We start from the raw sequence: 16548 nt of genomic DNA on the forward strand, positions 1-16548 counted from the left end.
AGACAAACTCTTGTATTTGGTAAATCGAAATCATGAAAACAACAAAAAAAAAACTAAAAACAAAAATCGAACGAAACTAAAAGATGGCCAGATTCATGAGTCGGGAGTCGAGAGAGTCGAGTATTAGGCATTTTAGCCAAGTTTCCCCTTAAACATAAGTATTATTATTTTTATATTTAGTATGTATGTAATACACATAATAACTGTATATTTTATTAACAACTTGCGTAGAGCTTATTATTTTCGATTCTGTGATTTATATTTTGGATTTGATGCGTACAACGAGTGCTCGCATTATTAATGCCAGTGTCAGATATTGCCAAGGACCACTACCACATAATGTAAAAGAAAAAACGTTCTTGTTGGCATGCAAGAACACAAATGCCTATAAACTGTTGACATGCCCCGCCCCCACATTCCGTCCTGTTCCGTTACACACACACACACACACACACACACACACACACAGAGAGAGACACACACACACAACCACACACTAAACCAATATGAAAAATAAACAATTGCTGAAAACTATCTCACATAATTTTTGTATTGCACATTCATGCAAGATATGAATACAAATGTGAGTAAAAATATGTGAATATGAATATGAATGTGTCATGCAGTAATTCATGCAATATATGTATATATTTATATACGTATATAGATATTTTTATAGTTATATACATACATATTCCACCCGAATAGCGTTTTGGGATTGTGAATCGGGGGCAATGGCAGTGTCAACGTCAACGTTAACTTCTACGTCTACGTCAATGTCAACCGGGGCCGCTGTCAATTGGAAACTAGCACACACACACACACACACACATACACATACACATGGACTACCAATGGGAACAGCTATGTAAATATCTATTGAAACAAAGTAATGTCCGTGATTAATATACATGTATAAAAAATTGAAACTAATTCAGTCTGTCTTCAACTTTTCTTCACTCTCTCTCTCTCCCTCTCTCTCTCTCTCTATATATATATAAATATGTGTGTATATACACGAGTATCTTATGCTATGTCTGCCTTTATCTGTATCTTTAGCTCGCTCTTTAAATACGCACACGCAATAAATAATTGTATAGCAAAATTTGTTGATCCTTTGCATGTGAGATCGCAATATTGCATTCGGCTTGGACTTTTTAAACACAGGCTAGCTAGGGAAACCCGAAACTGAAACTGACTGTACACTGGTGTACATATGTATGTATGTATATGATAAATTCCTATAGATAGGATGGTTCTTTAAGTTCGGTTGAGGGCAGGCGGCTTCTGGAACAGTGAATCAATAATTTGTGTGTGTATGTTTTCTCGAAACTTTGTGCGGGCTCAAAACGAGTTTTGTTACTATAAGTATGTGTACATATTTGTCTTAAAAATTGTTGTGTTTTCTTTTTTTTATGTTTTTGATTTCCTTAATCGATTTTACTTTCTCGATTTTGGAATTGGTTTAGTTTTGTTCGAATTCTCTGTGAAGTAGTGTGGTAGAAACTCTCTTGTTGTTAATATACCCCAAGCCTTATACAAAATTATTGCTAACTGCATATCACATATTTTAATATATGTTTAATGGTGTTTCGCTTCTTTAACAAACAAACACACGCTCAATCGCAGACACAACACACACACACACACACACACACACGGAACACATACATAGAACACCATTGTATCATACACAATTAGCTGAAGACACATGTAAATAAAACACATAACGTATTTTTTATTCCAATGGATACCTTTAGCATACATACTTACATACATGCATATGCATATGCATACATATGTGTGCATATGTGCATCAAATACTACCAACCGTAGTTGAATCGTACGTATGTCTGATGTATGCCAACTCTTTCGCTATCGTTAAGGTAATTCCATGAATATCCATTATGCATATGCGACTAGTTGATGTATACAAACATTCATTCATATGCTTAAGCCGCCTTTTAACCTACAATTATGTAGTGGAGTGTATGGGACCCAAACAATATATAACTAAATATAAATTCAAAAATATGTAAAGCTAATAAGCAAAATTTTACTAATTAATATGCACAGTGAGATGGCGACAGTTGTTTCTTTTATGTTTATGTTTGATTCCGGAAAACCTATTTCCCTTAGCATTCCGCCCAAAAATTGAAGTGAGATACATATGTAAATATAGAAAGAAGCAGCACACATATAATTTTGAAAACAATTTGCCTTGTTCTAATTCCACATTTTTACATAGAGTTTCGGTTGTTCGATATTTGTTTTTCGATTTCGCCCTCACTGTGCATAACCTAAATAAAAAAAAATGCAATTAAATAGTATAAGATAAATATGTATATGTTAATCCAAGCAGTCAAATTGCAACGCACTGATCCAAACAATTAATCTACCAGATCCATACCTATTTAATTGCCATTTAACAAAATACTAACAAAACTATCAACAACAACAACAACAATAACAAGCACAAGTACAAACAACAACCGTAGCCAAACAGAAAACCAACCAACACCTTTTGCCCAAGACCCACGTCTTTCATCAATTTACAGCTCAACAATTATGAGGAACCAAATCAGATCTCGATTTTTAACTAAAAATGATGATTGCGGATAATTGGTTGTGCACAAAAACTAAAAATAATAAAAATAAAAAGACATGATATGAAATGAAATGAAAACAAATCCCAAAAGCAACAGGGCTTGAAACCAAGCAAGCAAAACAACAAATGATGAGCAAAATATTAATGTGATGCAGCAGGAGCCAGTCAGTTTTGCAGGAGCATCGTGTCGAACGCGCGGTCCAGTTCAAAGGTCACACAGATCCTTGTCCAAGGGAACGGCGAACACCCTTTGAATTGGGCCACAAGTTTGCCGGGCTCTACGATTAGATGGGCGGGAAGCGGGCCAGGGTTTAATACCAAAGTAGCACTGAGCTTTTCCAATTTACTTATTCTTAACTTATTATATGTACTTACTTATAACATTTGTTTTTTATTTCGTTCTTTTTTTTTTGGCGAGGCGTACACCTGTAAAATAACTTAAACTCTCACTGAAAAACAAAAATACAAAATAAATTAAAATTTAAAATATATACATATAAATGTTAATATATTTACTAATTTTTTTTCACATATACTGCTTTGAACTTTTTCTCTAACTTTAACTCCTACTACTTGCCACAAGTAAACTTTTCGTAAGCATTAAGAAAGAGCTGAATAAGAACAACAACAACAACAACAACAACAACATGAACACCTTTTTACGAGTCTGTTGTTGTTGTCCTTTCAAATTTTCTGTAAGATACGATGCGAATTTGTACATAGAACACAACAGCAAGCAATAAAATAATGTGTATATTGTTTTAACGTAATAAACAAACAACACAACACAACAAACACACACACTCAATACTCAACAATTGCTTAACGATTACGATAACGATAACGATAAAACAGGAAAAGGCATATTTATAGGTGTTTCATATAATGCCAAGAAACTGCATTGTGCCGAGTATTGAAATACAACAACAACAACAACAACAGCAACAACAGCGGCAGCAACAACAACAACAACAAGAAATAATTAAAATATTTAGCATAGAATGAGCGAAAAGCGAATTCGATAAATCGATATATTACCACAATGTTTGTGTAATTTTTGTGTCCTTCTAGGAACTTATTTCAATTGCATTATGTTTATGGTGGCCTCTTCAGTTGTGTCAACCATACTTATCCTCAATTATCATCATAGAAATCCAGATACGCATGAAATGAGTGAATGGGTAATATTTATATTTAAACTAACTAAACTTAACTAACTTACTTGCTAACTACTTACTTACTTACTTATTTATAACAACAACAACAACAAATAAGCTAAAAAGAAAACTCGATACTCTTTTTTCTTTCTGTTTTACTTTTACGTATTTTTCAAATTTTTTGTTCATTTTTTTCTGAGCTTTCTGTGAGATACTGATACGTTTTTTAATTGATTTTGTTTTTGTCAAAACAAAACGACAATTTCAACAAAAAATCAAAATATTTGAAATGCCAATAAGAACATGCAACACCCGAAATACTCCACAATCCACACTCCACACTCCACACTCCAAACACGCACTTGCTCAAACAACATAAAAAACGAACCCAAAGAACTGTATATACTATTTTATACCCATTTACTTGCCTATATATACATATATATATACATGCTAATGTATAACTTAACATATTTAAACTTTTAGACATTGAAAACTAAAACTACAAACTTGCATACATATTTACCTACAACTCGTATGCATAAACTAGTTTCTTATACTTTTACACTAAGCTGCATGCAAAAAGAAAAACATATTGCAAGTCGTTTACGTATGACGTAAGGGAAAGTTCAAAATGGAGAGTTTGAAAGAAGTACATTATAAAAGTTAGCCATAAAACAGATATTTTATATATTAAAATATGAAAACCAGGCATAATATTTATGGTTATGATTTTGTAAGCAAATGTCTGCAGCGGAACCTAAAATTTACTAATGCTTTAGCTTGTGACTTAAGTCCTTATCAGATTTATATTAATTTTTCAGAATAAATTCTTTAAATGCTATCTCCAAAAAAATATATATATATATAATATAAATGAAAATATGTAAGTTTCTTAAGCTGTCAGCTTTTTTCACTCAGCAATTGTTGCATAGAATTGTCTTCAAAAACTTCGATTACATTTTCTTGGATCCAGATGTGAGAGAAAACAAATTAACAAATAATTAAATATTCATACTTAAAGTTGATGTGAAAGAAATGCTTTGAAATGCATCTAATTATTTATAAAATAAATGCATATTTAAATAAAACGTATTGCCGTAATGTTGCATAGACTTATCTAACTATGTTCTAAACAGATTAATTTAAATACAATAATATGCCATGGCTGTTTTTAAAGTTAAATTTAATTAAAGAAAAAGTCCATAGAATAGAGTACATTCAAGCAAATTGATTTGATTTATTTGAATGATATGCTTATACTTTATTGCCTTATAAGTATTTTCATTTCTCTATACTTATTATACTTGCATACATGTGAGAACCAAAGCACAATAATCACACCGAATTTTTATTTTTCTAACAACTATTCTGGCCAACAACTACAACAACAACCACGTTAACTGGCAACTCTCAACGCTAAAAAAAAACAAAAACAACTACTCAACTCAAATGCCTCTTCAACTGTTTCCTTTTCTCCCTGTAACTAACTAACTAACTAACTAACTAACTATGAAATAACTATCTTCGTACAACTACAACAATATCAACAAATCCAAATCCCGTTTGTGGCCTCAAAACGCGTGTGCTCTTGCTTTCCTTTTCCAACAACACACTCAACACACTCACAACCACATGTGTTATCAACAACAACAACAACAACCTCAACCAATTTAACAAAAATTTCAATACAAACATCCTTTTGACTAATACAAAAAAAAATAAATAAATTTGAATAAAATAAAACATCAAATATAAAAATGCCCAAAACGTTAACGATTTCTTAAAACTAAACTTTAAATGCAAATAAATTAAAAACTTTCATCTCTCTATGTCTTAAACCTTGTGGTTGCCGTGTGTCGTTTTCTAATTTTTATCAATAACTACAACAAAAACAACAACAACAACAATAACAACAACAATAACAACGACATAAATCACTTCATTTATTGAACACTATGAATTTAAATGCAACACTTGTTAATCTAATCAAACTAAACGTAAACATAAACTGCTTTAAAAAAAAATACAAAAATTTAAAAAAAAAAATATACTATATATACAAAAAAAAAAAAAAAAAAAATCTCCAAAAATATACTTATTGCTATTATTTTTAACCGCATTACCCAACACACTCCGTCTCTCTGTCGAACTCGCACACACAGATAAGAGTAATATTCCTTTATTGGTTACCTTGCATATTGCGCATGCAAAGACCCGGACAGGTTGGCTACGAATGCCCGCCGCCGCCCTCGTCGTCGGGCTCCTCGAATGCTGGTGACAAAAAGCAACAGATACAAAACGTTGAGCTTAAGGAAAGGTAACCAAACTATCTCTCACTCCCCACCCCTGTCTCTATCTCTCTCTCTCAATCTCATTCTCTGATTAGCAGCTAATACTCGATAATTATATATACATATATATATTTGAATAATTCATTTGAATGATTTGCTAGCACTCATTAATGTCTCACACTCACACAGATCCTCGAAATCGCTGCTCGCCAACGTTCTCGACATAGACGACGACTTTCGTTGCAATCATCGTTGCGCCAGTGCCACATTGCCCCATCAGCCCACGTACTACAGGACAATGTTCAGGTAAAGTCCGTTAAACTCAGCACATAATACGCTCCGAGGTATGTCTAGGTGTATAAGACTCTACTCTACCAAGCAAAGCTATGTCTACAAATAGCTTCTACGCAAAAAATAGGCGTTAAGCTGCGATCAATCACGTCTGTTGTTAATCAAATCTGCTTAAACTAAATGTAAACCAGAGCAATATCTGGAGGGAACAGAGCGAGGTATTCAAAAAATAATATATTCTTTATCTTCATCTTTATATACTACATTATTGCTAAAGACAATCTTTTTGAGCTGCGATCAATCACGTCTGTTGTCAATCAATTCGGCTTGAACCAAGCGTAAACCAGAGCAATATCTGGAGAAAACAGAGCGAGATATTCAAAAAATAATATATTCTTTATCTTCATCTTTATATACTACATTATTGCTAAAGACAATCTTTTTGAGCTGCGATCAATCACGTCTGTTGTCAATCAATTCGGCTTGAACTAAGTGTAAACAAGAGTAATATCTGGAGAGAACAGAGCGAGATATTCAAAAAATAATATATTCTTTATCTTCATCTTTATATACTACATTATTGCTAAAGACAATCTTTTTGAGCTGCGATCAATCACGTCTGTTGTCAATCAATTCGGCTTGAACCAAGCGTAAACCAGAGCAATATCTGGAGAGAACAGAGCGAGATATTCAAAAAATAATATATTCTTTATCTTCATCTTTATATACTACATTATTGCTAAAGACAATCTTTTTGAGCTGCGATCAATCTCGTCTGTTGTCAATCAATTCGGCTTGAACTGAGTGTAAACAAGAGTAATATCTGGAGAGAACAGAGCGAGATATTCAAAAAATAAAATATTCTTTATCTTCATCTTTATATACTACATTATTGCTAAAGATAATCTTTTTGAGCTGCGATCAATCACGTCTGTTGTCAATCAATTCGGCTTGAACTGAGTGTAAACAAGAGTAATATCTGGAGAGAACAGAGCGAGATATTCAAAAAATAAAATATTCTTTATCTTCATCTTTATATACTACATTATTGCTAAAGACAATCTTTTTGAGCTGCGATCAATCACGTCTGTTGTCAATCAATTCGGCTTGAACTAAGTGAAAACAAGAGTAATATCTGGAGAGAACAGAGCGAGATATTCAAAAAATAAAATATTCTTTATCTTCATCTTTATATACTACATTATTGCTAAAGATAATCTCGTATTTGGTATTCATTTATATGCTGATCAATCAGCTTAATAATCCAATATTTCTAGAATGCGCACTTCCAGTTCATTGCGCAACTCCTCGGGCACCAATTTGCTTGCCTTGGGTATAAGCTCGGCGACAATTTCCTCTTGGCGCACATTGTTTACACCCCTCTCGTCCAGAATGCTGCGCACCATTTTCCGGATGTCGTCACGCCAGCCGCAATCGTGCAGGCGTCGGTACATCAGATTCCTTAGGGCGTCCATGTCTTTGTCGCCGAGCAGGTACAGCTGTTCTTCCCCAGAATCCGCTGTGGCATCCGACTCCTTGCTGCTGGCCATAATTCCACAAAATTTATTTCAATTTTCTTTCTGATATGATAGCACACGTAATAAGTATAGCAGAAGGTTTTTTCCCTGCCAGCCTGATGCCTTTCGTTTGGCTTTCAGGTTTTTCTTCTTCTGCTGAAAAGCTGCAGTTCTATGGAACTAGAAAATGTTCTGATTTTAAGAAGCTGCATTACTTAATATTAAAGTGAATTTTTGCTATTCTTAGGACAACTTTCCATTTAAAATTTGCTTAAAATAGGAAACCGGTTTTATTATAATTTTAGGGCGGCTTTTTATACGCTGAACCCATTAAAAATGGGTAAAAAGGGTATAATGTATTTGTGCAAGTGTATGTAACAGGCAGAAGGATGCATCTCCGACCCCATAAAGTATATATATTCTTGATCAGCATCAACAGCCGAGTCGATCTAGCCATGTCCGTCTGTCTGTCCGTCTGTCCGTATGTATGAACGCAAGTATCTCGAAACCTATAAAAGCTAGAGACTTGAAATTTTAGCTGTATGTCCTCCTAGTCCCCGCGCAGATAGCGAAATCCAGTCTTTTTAGCAATTTCGGCAAATATTATGAGCTAGAGTCACCAAACTTGACATGTAGCTTCAAGAATACTATATATATCAAGTATCTTTCCTTTTTTAGCTATCGCCTGTTGGAAGAAGAGGGTTCAGGGTATCCCCTAGTCGGGAGCTCCCGACTAGAACCTCTTGCTTGTTATTCCTTAGAAAGAGTGCCCATATATAAATATACATATACTTACTGTGTTTAATTGTGAAATCGCGCTGAAATATAAAAAAATTGTTAACGAAAATGAGGATAAATTATGCTAAATTCAAAAACAAATAAATATATTTACGCCTTTTTGTTCATTTTAGACAAATATTTTCTAAAAGTTTATATTTTTATCTTTTTTCCATATATAAAAAACATTTTTTATAAACTAGAAATCTTTCTGAAATTTCGAAATTTTCTAAAATGTAGGGAATCACTTTTTAAATTTTGGATAGTATATATCAGATATTCACCGAGCTTAGACCTTGATTCACTTTCAATAACAGCCGCAAACTAAGTATTAAGGAATATTACAAATAGGAAACGCCGAAGTAATCAAAAATATTAAAGAGTATTTGCATGTCGTTAAGACTGAAATGAAAAGCTCGAGCTACAAATGAAAAGACAGCGCATTTGATGTAAAAGAGAACGATCTTTAGGTGCGATATGCGCACTTGTTCTACATAATTGCTTGTGAATGGTTATTTTTTATCCACTTTCCTCGCCGGCTCCAGGATATCGCGCACACGCGTCTCCACATCCTTGAGCAACGCCTCGGGCACCAGCTCGCGAGCCTTGGGTATGACCTCGGCGGTGATATCCTCATAGCTGACATTGTACACGCCTCGCTGCTTCAGAATGGCGCGCACCAGTTTCTGGATGTCGTCGCGCCAGCCGCACTCCCGAAGCTGTTGATGCACGAGTTTCCTTAGGGCGTCCGTTTGCTGGATGCTGAGAAGATTCAAGTGTTCCTCTTCGGGTTGTGTTGCATCGTCAGATTCCTTGCTGCTTGCCATTCCACAAAATTGATTTGTAACTGCTTTTCGAATCAGAGCTTTGCGATAATCTAGATCTATAGCAAATTATAACCTGATGTTATTTTCCATGCCAACTTGATGAGTTTCTTCAAGTTTTTCCATTTACTTTGATCAACTAATAACCCATATCTGTAGTATTTATTTTCTTATTTCATTGCATTCAGAGAGTGAAGGACCTTTATGTGCTTTATATGTACATATTCCCAATTGTTTATGTATATATATAAATATTAAGTCTTCATCAGTTTCCTTGGTCTGCTCCTTGCGCAACTCCATAACCTCGATGGCGCTTTCATCATAGCATATATTGTTGACGTCCCGCGTATCCATTATGTGCCGCATCATCTTGCGAATGTCCTCGCAGATGTTGGTACGCCAGACTCTGCAAATCGTCCGTGTCCTTGACGCTGAGTAGATACGCGGGCTTCAGCTTTGAGTAGGTTTAGGTACTCGGATTCCTGCTTGCTTGCCATTATTTGAGAAAAACGCTTTTCAACTCTCTTATTGAATCTGAAATATACGATATAAAAGTCAGTGGGAAGCAACTGGAAAAGATGTCTATATATGTACATACATACATATTCTACGCCAACTTGATGAATGAATTGCGTGCCATTCAAATTGTTTTCTTCTTTGAAATGTTTCGCCGTCGAGTCTTCATTTCTCTGGCTTGGTTCGTATTAAGAAAATAAAACTGCTTTTGACTGTCTTCTAATCCCATGCTCTCTCTGAAATATAAGGCCATTCAGCTTTATATTCGATTTGAAAAACTGTAAACGAGCTGGCGACAATGTCAGTAGTTAAAAAAAAATATAGGATTTCTATTCTTGGCACGCCGAAGATTAAATACGCTAGTAGACATTTGACTTAAGAGTCAAGGGCATTACTCCTCACCAATTGTTCATATCAGAGTATGATATAGTAGTCCGATTTGATAAGGCTTTGCAGATATGTTGAGTTCGAACAAAATATTGTACAAGAACATCGAGCGAGACTTTCCATAAAGAGCTCTATGATAAAGTGTTCCCATGTTGATACGCTTTTGCTTATACCCAAAGACTAGAACATGCAAGCACCTATGTCTTGACCGATATTTACTATGGTAGCTATATGATATAGTATTCTGTCTGGCGAGAAAAGGACGGACGAATAAAGAGTTGGCATAAATCTAAACAGAGGAACTAGGCTATATCGACTTGGTTGTCGATACTGATCCAGAATATTTATACATTGTGGGGTCGCAGACGAGCGCTACACATTTTATGCGAAAATATTAATAGCCTATATGAGGGTATACAAAAGACACATTAGTTTGATAAAAGATGTAGAAAAATGACAATAACAAAAACAACAGCGACTTGAAGAAGAAACATCCTTATACGCATCCGCACTCTGGTCCCCATTCAGCAAAGCCTCGAATGACAGTCAATGACAATGACAATGACAATGACAAGATGTGTGGCGCAACAACAAAGGCAACAAAAATACAAACATGCCCCAGCCATAGAAAATAGTGGCAAGTAGCAAGTGGCAAGTGGCAAGGACACGCATTTAGTGACAAGCAGAACGTACAAATGTGACGACTGAAAAACAGAAATACAATCGTAATAGGAAACCCTTGAGGAGGAACCAAACAGAAACAGCCTGGGCACAGGCACGTGGCCCAGCTGTGCACCCACAATGGACAACTGAATTGGGTCAATAAACTACCAGTGACAATTACGCTGCCTTTAAAAAATATTGAGTTGGGTTATTTATGCGAAATTCTTAGAAAATAATGTTCACAAAAGCAAAATGCTTCCATATGCTGTACAAATCGCTTTCAATCCCCATTGCCAAAACGACATGTTCAACGAACTGTCTTCAATTGTTATTTGGCCCATTCTTTCAAGCGTGACATATTAAATTTCAGCTCAGTTTTGTTCCCATTAGCACTTCTTAACCTCATCTTCGAGCCAGTTAACTCTCTTTCAAGGTGCATTTCCAGCTAGATGTGATTGAGGATTAGCTTACAAAATGAGTTTTTTTATTTTGCATACGGAACCTACATTTGTATGCTGGTAAATGTTTCTAGATTAGTGGAGATTTAGTGGCATCATCAGATATCTTGTTTTCCAACATTTTACAAAACTGCTTTTTATTTGTTTGTTGAATCTAAAGTTTACAATAATAAAAGCAAATATTTGCAAGTACTGATTCGTTGACATTAATTTGTGTTTTAAACTCTATTCAGTTATCATATCTCAGATATTTCCCGAGTTATGTTAAGTTCAATTTAAATCAAAAAGTATATTTCCATATCGTCTTCAATGTCAACTTGTTGTGTTTAGATCTCCCTACCTGTTAAAAATGTATTTTTCTTGTCGACCTTTAATCAGAGCGAGGCATCGCTCTCTTTCGCTCTTTCAGTCTCTCTTTTTCCCTCTCGCTCTCGCTCTCCATTTCTCTCTCACTCTCTTGCTCTCTCCCTCGCTCTCTCTCTTGCTCGCTCTCTCTCTCTGGCTCGCTCTCTCTTTCTTTATATTTCTCCCTCTCTCTGTCGCTGTCTTTCTTTCTCTCGCTCTCTCGATATCTTTTTCTCCCTCTGGCTCTGTCTGTCTCTTTTTGGCTTTCTCTCTCGATCTCTGAAACTATTCTCGTTTTTCATACGCAATAGAACTTTCTTTTTCGATATCGATAAATATCGATTTGGCCGCCATATTTGTTAAGCATTTATCGGGATTTATAACAGTAAAAGATTCTAGTCAACTGATCTAAAATGCATTTCCCAAAGTGTGTGGGGTGCGGGGAAGAGGAAGCAAAGTCGCTGCATATGTGTATGTGTGTGCAAAAGGAAGTTGGAATGCTTGTTACATGACTCGGCGTCGGATGCAGGGTATCTCCAAGGCGGACACTTTCGCTAATATCGAACTTGATATGAGACAATATCGTTATACAAGCATATATAATAATGCTGCTCTCCATAGCCGTGGTGGTAGCCAGCTCCAGCCAGAGGCAATAAAGGCCAAAATGAAAAACTTAGGATATTGCATCAAAGTGTCCGAAGTGTTTGTCATGTCAACAGCAACAATACTATCCGAATAGGCAAATAGATGGGATGGATGAAAGAGACGTTTAGGATAAAGAGGAAAAGAAATGAAATTGATGAAACTGATGCAATGAGTTGTTTATACAGGCAAGGCGACGATGGCAGCGTGGGTCCGGTGGGTCCTGTGGGACCTGTCGCCGCCGTCGCCGATTCCCGAATGCACGAGGCCATTTCGCACACTTGCCTCAGCTCCTCGGCGGAGTATGAGCTGGCGCTGATACTCAAGGAGCTGCGCTGGATAACCGATCAGGTGGGTAAATCACAATCTGCCCAACTCACAAATGCTGCCAATGGATATTTACAGCTGAAAAAGGAGGACGAGACTGGCGACATAACGCGCGATTGGAAATTTGCGGCAATGGTCGTGGATCGTTTGTGCCTTATTATTTTCACGCTTTTCACAATTATAGCCACTCTGGCTGTATTGTTTTCGGCACCACACTTCATTGTAAGTTGCAACAAGAAAAAAAAAAACAAATTAAAAGAGTTTGGAACTTGATTTTGCACTCATGATATGCTCCTTCCAGTTCCCATAAATGCTTCATAAAACTCTGACGGTCTGCGTAATTCTTCAGTTAGATACAAGTCGTACAAATATTGTTTCTACTTTTGTAAAATATTTAAGAAAATACAAAAAAGATAATAACTAAAAACAAAAACTATGTAAAGAATACATAAACAAATGAATGCTTTTCAAATTACGATTCCTTTGAATTCGAGTCCTTTATACGTTTTCGTTTTATCAATAAAAAAGAATTTAATGTTCAAATTATTCGAATAATAGCATATTGTACGACACATGGATTTTCAGATATTTTCACGTCTACTGATGCCATAATTTGCATTTACTTTCTGCTTTTAATTATTGTAAAATAATTTCATTTCGTTCGGAAGTCTTTCACAATTATTCTATGATTTTCATTTTTAGTATGTAAAATAGTGTATACAAATATGTTGCTGTGATAGAAAAAAGTATGAACAAAACGTAAACCAGTCACAATAAATTTCAAATTCAAAATGAACAAAGACAAAAAACAAAAAAACTAAATATAAATGAAAAACAAAGGCACACACACACACCCACACACACACACACACAACACCTTTAATTTGTTGTTATATTCATTGAAATTGCTTTGATTTAATTTGTATTTTCTTTGAAAATGACCAAAAAATAATTAAAAAAAAAAAAAGGATGAATTCAGTAAGGTATAGCTAAAACCAGGCTTATTAGCATTCAAATTGGCAATTGTCGTCGGCTTGGCACACAGTCCCAAAAAAGGCACATAACGCTGTTTGTTTATGTATAAAACAAAAAAAACTAAACTAAGCACACTCTAAACATAAATACATAGTTAGCATAGCTTATGTCGTATCATGTTCTTTAGACAAACGTGTTTGTAACCAATTTTCTTGTTTTTGTGACATTTTCCACAATTTCGGCTCTCAATTTGCACCGCATTCGTCGAACTGCAAGAAATAATATTTAAAAAAAATACCTTAGAAAGAAAGCAAATCCATAAAAACAAAATATTAAAGGACAACTGAATACTTGTACAATGCAAACAGAACTTCAGTTGGGAATGGTTCACATAACGTTAATACTAAAACAACAACATGGCCAAAACCACAACAACAACAATAAAACAAAATTAAAGTAAGCTTATTTAAAGCAAATGAAAGATCACAAGCTACAAGAGCAGCACAGCATAACCGTTGAGGATAGAAGTCGAAAGCAAAGTATAAAGTTAACTATTTTTAAATATTATACATATATGCATATATACGAGTCAAATTTAAAGGTATGCGAATGCAAATTAGCTAAAGAATGCTTCTACAAAAAGTAAACTTAAAAAAAAGAGTAAAAAAAAATATATATACATACACATATAGTAAAGTAATAACTACAGTACTTAGTTTAAGCGATAGTTAAAGCATAGAGCAAGAGGTTAGTCAAATATACATATGACAAATACTTAAGTTATAAACTAATATAAATGTCAAGCGAAAAAAAGAAACAAACAAACAAATGATTTAATATAGACATGAACAAATTTTTAAACGAAAAATTTCAACAAAGAACAGCAAAAAGTTAACAGCAAATTCGTGCGTAGCGTAAAACAGCAAATGTATTCAATTCCAGATACAGATACAGATACAGATACAGATAACAAAATTAAAACAAATTAAAAAAAAAAAAAAAAATTTAATTAAATATACACACACACACGAACAGTTTTTTTTTAGTGTATACATAATTAGACAATTGATATGTATTCTAATTTGCATAACAAACAGAACAACAATGTCAAATGTCAAATGTCAAAGTCAGAGAAACCAACACAATTGCGCTGTAAACGAATTCTAATTTCTTGTGTCACATTGACATGCTTCTTATTACCAAGCACCATGGATATTGGTCTAAATGTACATTAGCATTAGGTCAGGGGCATTAACATACTTAAATTAACAGTACTTGCCTCATGTAATGAAAAGAACAATTTTTTTTTTTTTTTTTTTTATTGGTGTTTAGCCACGTAAGACACACAATAATCGTATGCATGTATGGGTATTTTTATAGTGTAAATGCAACACGAACATACATACACATATATGTATGTATATCTACTTGCGTGCACATATACATATGCGATTGTGGTATGTATGTTTATCAATTAGGCAGCCAATTACATGTACTTCAGTAATATGCAATACATATACACACACACACATACACATACTTATTAACAGCTGCAACACAACACCAAAAGCTGCTAAGGGCTATGCACAAAAGCAAAGGTCTTCCTTAATCTTAAAGCCAAAAACAAAAAAAAAAAACTAAAACCAAACAACTAATTAAATTACATACTTACTAAACTGAAAGAAAAAAAAAGAAAAAACATTAAACACAAAAATTAAATTAAAACCTTAAACTAAATTAAAAAAAAAAAACAAAACAATTACTAAAAACAAATATTTAAAAATGCATGAATATTTAACTAAACGTTTGAAATCAACTGTTAATTAACATAACATGAGAATGTTAGCCGTCTGTTAGCCTCACAGCGGAGCTTTTAGCGTCGGCTAGCGACTGCACATAAAGCTCTGCCACAAGCTGGCAACACGCCATAAAACTCTTTTTGGTCTAAAGCTTGCGCTGCCGATTGGCATAAAAGCCGTCAACTTGAGACAGGAAACAAACACCAAACGGAACATTGGGAAAAACGCTTTTCAAACAAAACTTTTGCTCAACACTTGTAATAATAATAAGTACGGGAGCATAATGTTATCAATAATGTACTCCAAAAATGTTCTCATTATTATTAGCACTAAAATTATTACTATTATATTATCATTGTATATTGTAATATATTTTTATTATTAAGAGCAGTATACAGTTATAGTTTTATTATTAATGTTTTCTATTTATTAATTGTCTCATTTTTTCTTATTATTATTATTAGTATTATGTTATTAATACTGTAATAAAATATTACTGCAGTTTTTATTTTATTATTATTAATAATACTATTATTATTATTTATATATTTCGATATAATTCTTGTTGTTGGTAGAGGTATTAGTAATGTTATTACTAATGTACTGAAATATTGTTTAAGTTTTTAATTTGTTACTTGTCTCATTTTTCTCAGTTAAAGTTAAAGTTTTTATTTTATTAATCTTAATCTTATTTTTCTTTTAATTATTATAATTCTTCTCATTATTATTATTATTATTATAATAATAATTATTATTATTATTATCATTATTTTTATCAGGACTACAAACTCTTAAAGAATTGTAGGTAATTCGGCTAATGGTTTGAACGAACTCGCTGGTATTCTACATTCCTATTTTTTTTTAAATTTTTCAAGAAATAATTCAATTTTTTTTAACCTGAAAATATGTCAAGTCAGATATTCTCGGAACCAAATTTTTCTCGAGGGATTTATATTTTGAAACAAACC

At 33.9% G+C, this 16548-nt stretch overlaps 1 protein-coding gene across 4 annotated transcripts in view; it reads left to right on the forward strand.

The window, feature by feature from the left end:
- The window catches only part of LOC135427294 (neuronal acetylcholine receptor subunit alpha-7-like), a 170586-nt gene extending 157289 nt beyond the window's left edge, over positions 1 to 13297 (forward strand). For 3 of the 4 annotated variants that reach the window (XM_064680720.1, XM_064680721.1, XM_064680722.1), the window contains 6 exons: positions 3680 to 3789; positions 5931 to 6085; positions 6249 to 6365; positions 12668 to 12830; positions 12885 to 13028; positions 13108 to 13297. In XM_064680720.1, coding sequence (XP_064536790.1) covers positions 3680 to 3789; positions 5931 to 6085; positions 6249 to 6365; positions 12668 to 12830; positions 12885 to 13028; positions 13108 to 13116 — 698 coding nt within the window. In that variant the 3' untranslated portion in view covers positions 13117 to 13297. Of the gene's footprint in view, positions 1 to 3679; positions 3790 to 5930; positions 6086 to 6248; positions 6366 to 12667; positions 12831 to 12884; positions 13029 to 13107 lie in introns of those variants that run through there. The other variant, XM_064680723.1, reaches the window with a different exon arrangement.
- The last annotated feature ends 3251 nt before the right edge of the window (positions 13298 to 16548 follow it).

Source organism: Drosophila montana, unplaced genomic scaffold (assembly GCF_035044405.1).
Source record: "Drosophila montana isolate Dmon_TW-CO22-7 unplaced genomic scaffold, ASM3504440v1 contig_2178_1, whole genome shotgun sequence".
Taxonomy (NCBI): domain Eukaryota; kingdom Metazoa; phylum Arthropoda; class Insecta; order Diptera; family Drosophilidae; genus Drosophila; species Drosophila montana.